This window comes from Grammomys surdaster, unplaced genomic scaffold (assembly GCF_004785775.1).
Source record: "Grammomys surdaster isolate TR1022 unplaced genomic scaffold, NIH_TR_1.0 128, whole genome shotgun sequence".
Classification (NCBI taxonomy): domain Eukaryota; kingdom Metazoa; phylum Chordata; class Mammalia; order Rodentia; family Muridae; genus Grammomys; species Grammomys surdaster.
In genome coordinates, this window is record NW_021604586.1 from 1,442,895 (window position 1) to 1,453,483 (window position 10,589).

General features: G+C 49.1%; 1 protein-coding gene across 1 annotated transcript in view; it reads left to right on the plus strand.

Annotated features, from left to right (window-relative positions):
- Cmip (c-Maf inducing protein) overlaps positions 1-3,531 on the plus strand; it is a 203,001-nt gene extending 199,470 nt beyond the window's left edge. The window contains exon 21 of the mRNA XM_028752396.1: positions 1,399-3,531. Coding sequence (XP_028608229.1) covers positions 1,399-1,452 — 54 coding nt within the window. The 3' untranslated portion in view covers positions 1,453-3,531. The remainder of the gene's footprint in view (positions 1-1,398) is intronic.
- Positions 3,532-10,589: the final 7,058 nt, after the last annotated feature.

A 10,589-nucleotide genomic window follows, 5' to 3' on the forward strand; every position in this document is an offset into this window, starting at 1 on the left:
TGTGTGTGTGTGTGTGTGTGTGTGTGTGTGTGTGTGTGTGTGTGTGTGTGTGTGTGTTTAGTCACTTCTCTCCTTCCACTTTTAGATGAATTCCAGGGCAGGTCACTAACTAGGTTCACACAGCAAACACCTTTACCTCCTGAGCAGTCTGACCAGCCCTTTATTTCTTTTTTATGCCCCAGAGGGACATGGTGTCAGCTCAGTGTTACTAGCTTTTGACCAACCTCCTGGGGCATCAGGGGATGACCTGTCTGTTGAAGAAGAATGTTTGTGCTAAATGCCAGACTTGGGTCGCTTTCTGTGTCTCTGAGACCTCCTGCCCCATGCTCTGACAAGCCTGCATGGTTCACTCTGCAGGCTTTCTGGATCTTTTCTGTACAGCCTCCTAACTGGCAAGCATGACTTGAAGATATTTCTCAGCTTTGTACTGGTGACCACAAGTCCCCAGCTTGCCACTTCTACCTGGACAGGGAAAGCCATTGAAGATTATTGGGCGCAGGACAGAGACAGTGAGCAGGCTGCGTGTGTGTGTGTGTGTGTGTGTGTGTGTGTGTGTGTGTGTGTGTATCTCCACATGTAAGGACAGACATGCATATGTATTATTGAATGGTACTGATGGCTATGCAGCCATGTTGGGAAGGCAGGACATAGAGGCAGGGAAGCATTCATGAGTTACAGGACGCTGTACAGTGAAGGAAAAAGCCAGCTGTCGAAAGAATAGTCTACCAGCAGGAACAAGGAGGAGGAACTAAGACGAGCAAATTGATTGGCCTTTGTTCCATGCCCAGTACCCTATAAACCCGGAGCTGAAGACAGGATTAGAAGTGAGGGGTCATCTTTAGCCTCAGACCTGTTTGAGGCCAGCCTGGGCTACATTGAAGCTCAGTCTTAAATAAATAAATGTAATAAAAGAATCAGGTGAAACCACACTGCCGTTTAAGGATAGAGGAACCTAAGAAGAGTCCAGGCTTGCTGGTGGTGTGTTCTGGTCCCTCACCCACTCTGACCATTCTGTTAACAGTGGGAAGGGACCTAGGAAGTATAGTCTATTTCATGATGTTCAGAGCTTTCCCAGAATGCTATGGGACATGCCACCTGGGAGCCAAAGACAGAACTTGGTTCAGCTGTGATCGTCAGAAAACAAGCCTCAGGATGCCAGATGTGTAGTCGAGTCTCACATGGCAATTATAACTCCATCTACTCTGGAGCTGGGCTTCCTGTAGCCACTTTCTGATGTCCCTGAGGCCACCTATGTATGCCCTGTGCTCTCTTTAAGTTCAGGTCATCAGCCCCTCCAGAGTCCTGAGAGCCCACAGCCTCACAGTGGAGAGGATGTGAGCGGTAGGGAGACATTGGCTGGTATTTGACCAGGTACTTTTTTTTTTTTATCACCCACAGGCCAAGCTTCCTAATCTAAAGGAGGTTGACGTTCGCTACACAGAAGCCTGGTGAAGCCCCCTGTGTGCACGGGATGGCATCCCACAAAACAAAACAAAAAAGAAACAAAAAAACAAAAAGACTCTTGACTAATAGCCGTAGAGCAGTGGGTCCCGAGGTGGTCCCAGCACCTGGCTGCGGGATAGATGGGGGAGTCTTGGGGGGGATGGAGGGGGGAGGGGGAGGGAATCCTCAGCACGCCCAGCCCCCGCCTAATTCTTAGAGCTTCATATTGGAACCTTTGACCTTGATCAAAAGCGGCCTTAGTGGCAACAAGAGGAGGAACAGCGGGTAGGGAGGGCAGGGGAGGGGTGGGCGGGGATCCCCGTGTGGATTTTCTTTGCCTTTGTTATGTGATACTGTGTGTGAGGGCATTCATCCAGCCTGATGCTGTCGACTCCGGGCCAGAAGGAGGATGCTTTCTTCCTGGAGGTGCACCGAGCAGAGATCTCGCCCCTACCATTGGGACAGGAGTCACCCAGTCATGTCACCCCATCGTCCTGTGTCCCCTCCCCCCACCATCGCTATGCAAAGTGGTTCTTGTTGTACATAAGATTTAAATAACGCACCTATTTAAGAAACGTCGACAAATTGCGGGTCTGGGACTCGCTCTTATTTATGAAGTCTTTGACCGGCCCTCCCTTCTCACCTGCTCCCCCCCCCCCACTTGCCTGCCCTGCCTACCTCCCCCGGGGCGTGTAGTACTGTCTGGGCCAGTCAGCTGTTGGGTTTGTGCTTGTGGTTCTGGTTTTTTTTTTGTTTTGTTTTTTTTGTTTTTTTTTTTTAAAGGAAACAACAACAACAGGGGGATAAAAAGGCCTTTGGAAACTTAATTGCTTTTTTTTTCTTACCGGACTCTGTATGCTAATGCTCTCCTGGTCAGTCAGTCAGCCCACTGCTACTCTGTATTATTTCCAGATGTCTCCAGCTTCCTCACGGGTGGGAGGGAAGAGGAGAAAAGAGACACAGGTTCTCCGTATTGTAGCTCACACCGACCTTCCTCTGCTTCTGTGACTCTGGAAGGTTCCCTGACCTTCCCTCCCCCTGTATACCCCATAGGAGAGTTGGTCCTCCAAGGTCCTGCTGTTGTTCCTCACCCCCTTTTAAGCTGTCTCTGTCCCTTCTGAGACTTGCAACCTGTGGCCTCCCCACCCTGTGGTTCACTAACGCATGCCCCACGCCCACTTCTTTGCATGGTCTCCTGGGAGAGAAGAGCACCCAGCCAGCCCGCCCCCGACTGTCACACCTTCCCTCCACCAACGTGGTCACTTCGGCATCCCCTCACCCTTGTGCCCTGAGGCAGACCAACCTCATTTCTTTTTACAAACAGTTGGCTTTTTCTTACCAAGCCCTCACTGTACAGAACAGCCCTTTGACAATTCTTTTGGGGGTCCCCTTCCCATTCCCTGACTCCAGCCCCTTTTTATGTTGGTTTAGCACAATTCTCCACCCCCCTGGCACCACCAAACCAGACCCACCAGTTGATGTTAATTGTTTTTTATCTATTTAATCTTATTCGATGGAGACCATGCTTCAGTTGTTTTATACTTTGCCAGGTAGACTTTATTACCCACCCCACCCCCAACTATGCCCTCATTTTTTTAAAAAAGAAAAAAAAAACCACACACAAAAAAAGAAAAAAAAAAAAAACAAACACAGAGACTTTGGGTTCGAGTCTCGGTCTTAACTCCCTTTCCGTGGCAGGTTTTCTTCCGTGCGTGTGCCTGTGTGTGTGTGGAGTGAGTTCTGGTTTGTGTTTGTTTCTGTTTGATTTCTCTTGTTGCTTTCTCCCGACCCCAGCCCCAGTTCCGTACTTCACAGCACCCCGGTGCCGAGAGAAGCAGAAGCAGAAAAAAAAATAAAATAAAGTAAAAAAAAAAATTTAAAAATTTTAAAAAAAAGAAAAAAAAGGAAAAATTTAAAAAGAAAAAAAAAACGAAGAAGAACTAAGACATGCCACCCCCACCCCGCCCCCACTCCCACCCCTGCAATGTTGCTTTTCTTGATGGTTAATAATAAATACTGTCACGTAGCTGTGTACAAAGAGATGTGAAATACTTTCAGGCAAAAATAAACTGTAAGTGACTCATGAAAGTTGGCCTTGCTGTATGGTTGGGGGTGGCGGTGGAGGGGGAGTCGGGGGAGGTCCCATGCAGGGAGGGGGCCAGGACACACCTGAGGACTGGCTTCTCACTTTGGGTGCTTGACCATGCCACCTGAGCCTGTCACGCAGGGCTGCCCTATCGAACTCATTGTGAGATCTGAAAAAAACGAGGTCTTGGCCAGCACCTGCTAGCACCCTCGCCCGCTGTGACAGCCAGCCCTACCTCTAAACTTTCCGTCAGGTCATTGTCACTGCCCTCTGTGATATTGGAACCACCCACACCCCTGTTCAGAGGGTCATAGTGGGTCCTAGCCTAGCACCTGTTCATCCATTGCTGCCTCCCAGGTTTGTCTCCTAGAGATCCCCAAGCATGATGGTACACACCCGTAATCCCAGCTCTTAAAGCCGAAGTAGGAAGGTCTGGAGTTCAAGGCTATGTAGACCTGTGGCAGAGCTAGAGCAGGGTGGGAGAAGTCAGAAAGCTTGGTAGGTAACATGCTTGGTACATAAGCATCCTAAAGACCTGGAATTGGATTCCCTGGCATCCCACACAAAAGTCAGGCACTGTTGTGTACATACTCTTGTGATCCCTGTACTTGGGACAATGGAGACTGATGTGTGAGGCTCGCCAGCTGCCCGGCCTAGCTGAACAGGTAAGTTCACATTCTGAGACCTTGTTTCAAAACACTTAAGGTGGAGGATAAATGGGGACTTGATGTCCTCCAGTCCCCATATGCGTACACACAGACATGTCAGAAATAATTTCCATCCTTTTCCAAACTGTGGGCCTTCTGTGGATGCCCCTACTGTCCTGAGTTAACCTGATGTATCGTACGCCCCTGTCTTCCCTTCTCTCTGCCCTCCTAGACTACCTGATGCTCTATGTGACAGGCCTAGTCAGGCCCAAGGCCTAACTCGAAGACCAGAGTATCCTGGTGCGCTCTCTCTCTCTCTCTCTCTCTCTCACACACACACACACACACACACACACACATCCTCTCCAGGTGGCCTCTTGTCCTATGAGTAGAAAGGCCAGGGACTAGCCATCCAGCCGAGACCACACCATGTATGTGCTGTGGGGAAGGAAAAGCTTGAGTTTCTTCCATGGAGCAGGACAGGCCTCGACAAGGGGACACAAGCAAAAGGAGCGTTCTCAAGAGCTGGGTCACCTCCACATCACAGTAGCCCACACCATGGGCATCCTGGAGCATGCCTGTGTGTGGCGTTTCACATGATGCTTTCTAGGCCTAGGCCAGGTGGGAGAACGGGTGGATAGCAGAATCATAAACCGCTCAGCTAAGAGAGCGGAATCATGTTGGGACCGGGAGCAGGTGAGAGGGAGTGCCCCTTCCCGGGCAGTCTAAGAAATGCCACCCAAGAGCTGTGTTGTCACCTGTCCTGGTGGTGCCTGGCCACACTGGAAGGTCTGAGCCAGCTAGCCATTTCTCAGCACTGAATGGGAGGGAGAGCGAAGAAAACTTTGCCTCAGCAGGTGGAAGCTCAGAGCGGACAAGCTGTCTGCAGTCTTGGCTGCTAAAACTAAACAAATAGGCACACTGTGGCCAGCAGCTCTGTCCCCGGGTGGCTCTAGAACTGAGCTCCCAGGTCCAACATGCAAACAAGGTTATATAGTGCGTGACTTAACGGCAAGGCATGTCCACCAGTGGTAAACCCCGTGGGACAGATACACGATGGGACCCGCCAAATGTCTGGCTAACTCGGACACACACACACACACACAATAGAGTATTCACATGCAGTTCTACCGAGCAAGAAAACCATCCAATACAGTGACGTAAATAACTGGGGAGAGATCACGCCAAGTGAAGGGAGCCAGGCACACCGGAACAGCTGAGTGGCTCACTGCTAGAGAGTTCTTGAGCAGGTACAAGCCCTCTGTAATGGCAGAGAGCTCCACGGTGTTATATTGGAGGGGGTTATTACACACACTGAAGAGACAAGAGACCTGAAGACTTTACAGTTGGGTCTGTGTCATACCGATAGCTAGACACTCAAGAAGCTGTCCACTGCAAATTCTGTCGTATATCACATCACATAACAACTTTTTAATTAGCATCAGAATGAAGCAGCCAGATGTCTATAGACCAGAGCTAGAGGTGTAAGTCAATAGTAAAGACTTGCCTAGGGTGTAGGAGACTCATAGAGATGACGGGATATTTGGTCAAAAGGGAAAGAAGGGAGCTGGCAAGGTGGCTCAACAGGGAAAGGTGCTTGCTGCAACGCCTAAAGATCTGAGTTCTATCCCTGGTACCCCATGGTAGATAGAACCAGCTCCCCACAAGTTGTCCTCTGACCTCTGCCCATGTACCTTGGCATATGAACACACATACAAATAATAAAGTAATTGTTTAAAAAAAAAAGAAATACTGAAATATCCTATAACATAAATATATCTCAAAAACCTGATGCTGAAAGGGAAAAGATCAGACACCAAAGCCCAGGTATGATTTCATGTATAAGAAAATTGTCCAGAATCAGCAAGTACAGAGGACTGGAAAGCTACCTGATGTTTGTCAGGGTTTCAGTGAATGGATTGTCTGCTGATGGGTGCAGGGGTTCCTCTTGGGGACAGCAGGATCTTAGCGTTACAGAAAAGTTTCATGGCATGGTGCCAGCGTATTCATGGGAGAAATCTGGCGCCCCCTTCTGGCCCCCCAGGGCATTGCACTCACTTGCACATACACACATCCATACTCATAATTAAAAATAAATTGTAATGTTTATTGCTGTCACAGGTGTTTACAGCTCAATTTAAAAAAAAAAACAAAGCACCACCAACAAATTGTGCATCAAGCATGTTGGCTTATACCTGCAACTTCAACTGAGTCAGAACGGCCTTGAGCTCAGGACTAGCCTGGCAACCCTCCTGACATCCTTCCTTCAGAGTGTTGAGGTTATTGGCATCTTCCCCAACCCTAAATACAAAACAGTGCAGCAGACGGAGGGGAGAGGTTGAGGGGCAGTAATTTGAGGATTCTTTTTCCTATGTCTTTTGGTGACGTTGTTTGAGACAGAGTCTTACAGGATAGTCCTGGGTGGCCTGGAAATCACTGTGCAGACTAGGCCTTAAATCTGCAGCAATCCTCCTGCCTCAGTCTCTTGGGTACTGAGATTACAGGTGTGCACCACCTTGTCCTAACAGGAATTTTAAAGGGACAGGGCACATGCTCTTTCTCAGCACTCTCATGACACCTATGGGAAGCCAGGCAGTCCTTTCAAAGTGGCCTTTGACTTGGTGGGTCTTTTGACTCTCTACTGCCACCTGCTGGAAAATGATAATAAGATTAGAATCTACGCTGTAAAAAGGCTGACTCCCTTTGCAATGTACAACCTGCCTGGATGTTCATGGTGGGGTATGGGGCTTTGGTTTACTTCTCAGAAAATTCTAGCTGTATTTGGATACCATCCCAAAACTGATGCTGGCTTTCTTCTCTGATCCTACTCTAGTTCGGGTGATACTAGCTGAGAGGAGGTTGGCCTCTACAGCCTTGCTGTGGTCCACTGTACTATGGTGCTGGTAGTTAGAACCACAGACTCTGAAGGTTCTGGGTGCTTATCGAGGCTCCCAGATGACTCCTGATGTATCATTTCCCAGGCAGATGCTGCTCTTGAGGCTGGCTGCACACTGGAGTCTCCTGCGGGGTTGTGAACTCACTAAAGACCAGGCTCCCTCAGAGAATGAGGCTGCTGCTCCGGGATGGGGCCTGGTAATGTAAGGTCTAAAAGCTTCTCAGAGGGTTCTACTGTACAGCCAGGTTTCAGACCACGGCTTTAAAAGCCTGGCTGCTAGGGTGCAGAGCTTAGGACCGACAGCGCTGGGGTCTTGGAGGACACCTTTGTGATACAGTGTCTTGGACTCGTCCTATATGCCTGTCATAATCTATTTGAATGAAGTCCTTGGGTGACTTCTGCTTGGCCTCCTTGGAGAAACCTCATCTGGGAGGTGCTACACCCGTTGTGGAGTCAGTTATGACATCAGCAGGGTTTCCTATTTGGAAGTCAAGAATTTGAGACCTGAATGATATTGTGGTGAACCTGGGTTTGGGTGAAAACACCGGCCAGTCAGTTGCCCAGGACACTGAAGCCGCATGACCAGACAAATGACCTGTTAACAGAGACATGCTTTCTGTATAAGGGCCCACATAGTATCAAGATGGCGAGGAGAGAATGGAAGGGACACCTCCCAGTGACAGACACCCTGAGCTGTGTGGGCTTTTTGTTTGTCTATTTGTCTGTTTTGAGACAGGGTCTCTCTACCCAGCCCTGGCTGTCCTGAAATTCACTCTGTAGACCAGGCTGGCCTCAAACTCTCAGAAATCGGCCTGCTCTTCTGCCTCCCAGGTGCTGGGATTAAAAGAGTGCACCGCCACTCCCCGACTGCCCTTGGCTGTTTTATGCTCTCAGTGTAAAGATAAAAAGACTGGCCCAGCTCCACACAGCAGGCCAGCCTCCCCTCTTTTGGATGGAGGAGAAGCACTGAGCATCCAGAAGGAAGCGGGGATGCCCTGGGGACTAGAATGCCCTCAAGGTGGTCACTGCCTTCTATACACACCCCGGATGCTACTAGGTGGGGTGTGAGGTCATGGACCCTGTCATTACAGCACCCTGAGAGCACCAGCATGCATGGATGGGTTCGGTTTCCCCTGGGCCAGATCTGTGAGTATAAGGAGAATAGAGACACGTGTCACGTTACATGGAAACAGAAGAGCAGGGTATGGTGTCTTGGCACCAAGGAAGTTGAGGCTTGCCCTAAGCCCAAAGCTAGATAGGGCTACATAGCAAGACTCTCAGGGGCACTGTTTCCAGTACTTACGTTTTTGGGAAGCAAAAAAGGAAACAGGTGGAATTGACTTGGGATCATTTTTGAGACAATGGTCTCTTATGTAGCCCAGGGTGACCTTGAACTCAAGATGCTCCTGCCTCAGCTTTCCATGCTGATGTGGACTGCAGTCTTGGTTAGGGTTTTATTACTGTGAAGAAACAGCCATAACCAAGGCAACTCTTTTTTTTTTTAAAAGATTTATTTATTTTTATTTTATGTGCGTTTTGCGGTTTTGCCTGCATTCATCTGTGGAGCAGGAGTTACAGACAGCTGTGAGACGCCAGGTGGGTGCTGGGAATCGAACCTCGGTCCTCTGGAAGAGCAGCCTGTGCTCCCAACCACCGAGCCGTCTCTCCAGCCCCTCAAGGCAACTCTTCTAAAGTAAACCATTTCATTGGGACCAGCTTCTCACGGTGGGAAGCATGGCAGCGTACAGGCAGACATAGTGCAGAGAGTTCTACATCTTGATTTGAAGGCAGCCAGGAAGAGATTGGAATGCCACACTGGGTGCATAGGAGACCTCAAAGCCGGGCCCTCAGGGTGACACACTTCCTCCAATGAGGCCACACCTTGTAATAGTGGCACTTCCCGTGAGCCAAGCCTCCAAGCACACGAATCTACAGGGAGCCAAACCTATCAAACCACCACGACCACCGTGCCTGGCTAGAATTGATTGTAATAACCTGCTTTCTTTACCCACAAGCTCTCTCCTTTCAGTATATAACCAATGTAAGAATAGTAACGCCAGGCGGTAGTGGCGCACGCCTTTAATCCCAGCACTTGGGAGTCAGAGACAGGCGGATTTCTGAGTTCGAGGCCAGCCTGGTCTACAGAGTGAGTTCCAGGACAGCCAGGGCTATGCAGAGAAACCCTGTTTGGAAAAAAACAAAAAGCAAACAACAACAACAACAAAGAATAGTAACGAAGCAGTTTGCGTACTGTTATTTCCCATAAGAGGCTTCAGGACACTCACTATGCAGGATTAGAGGTAGGATTAGAACACACCTAAGTTTGGCTGTCCACATTTTAAGGGCCCAGCAGACGTGGTACAGCCTGTTCTAGAAATTTCTATAAAGCAGGAGTCCAGGAAGGGACTGAGTAGCAGAGAGCCTCCGTGGCTGGAGATGAGATATGAGGGTTGAGCCACTGAGAATTGGCATGCGGACAAATGGACTGTGTGCAGCTTTCCTCGGTGTCCCAGTATGTCTCAGCAAACTCCAAAGAAAAAAAGTCCTGACAGGACTCCTGAGATGGGTGATGGCAGGCTGCCTGGCAAAGTTCAGGTTCACAGGCCTAGCCCAATGCTTCGCTCCAGAGAGAGCATCTCTTTTAATTGACAGAGACAGCCCTTCTTTTTTTTTTTTTTTTTTTTTTTAATTCACCCAGGACTGTTTCCGGCCCCCACCCCCACCCCTGGCAAGGAAACCAACATCTGCAAGATACTCAGGTCTCTCAGAAAGTGGCTGCGTGTTTTCAGATGATCCACATGCATCCTGCCGTGTGCTGGAAGCAGCTTAGCGTGGTTTATAATGCAAGATACAACGTAATGAAAATGGTTACATCTTACGGTATAGGAGAGCAGCTCTTAAACTGTGGGTCATGACTCCTTGGGGGTCAAATGACCCTCTCACAGGGGTTGCCTAAGACCGTTGGGAAACAGATATTTATATTACAATTCATTTTTTTAGTAACGAAATAATTTTATGGTTGGGGGTTGCCATCACATGTAAAACTATATGAACAGGTCGAATAGGAAGGTTGAGAATCACTGGTTTTGGGGGGTGGGGGAGTGCACATGTCATGTTTGGTTCAGACTCAGTCTCCTCCTCCGCCTCCCCTCAGTCTTCCCCTTTAACAGGGTATCCTGTAGCCCAGGCTAGCCTATGACTCTCCATATAGCCAAGGATGGACTTGAATTTCTCAATTGCGCCTCCCGAGTGCTGGGGTTGCAGCCATACACCATCATGACTGGTTTTATTGGTGGTGACCCCAAGATTTTGTGCATGCTAGGCACAACTGGTTGAATCCAAAGAATGAGGCAGTCACTGATATGGAAGCCAATGCTGGTCCATTAGGAGGGAGAAACAGATCCGACCCACACCTTTACATGATATAACCGAATGGATACTGGGTTAGTGGGGCATGCTGGCTTGATGGGGATGGAACAGAGTCAGTGATTCAGGTGCATGAGCCGTGTCTAACAGA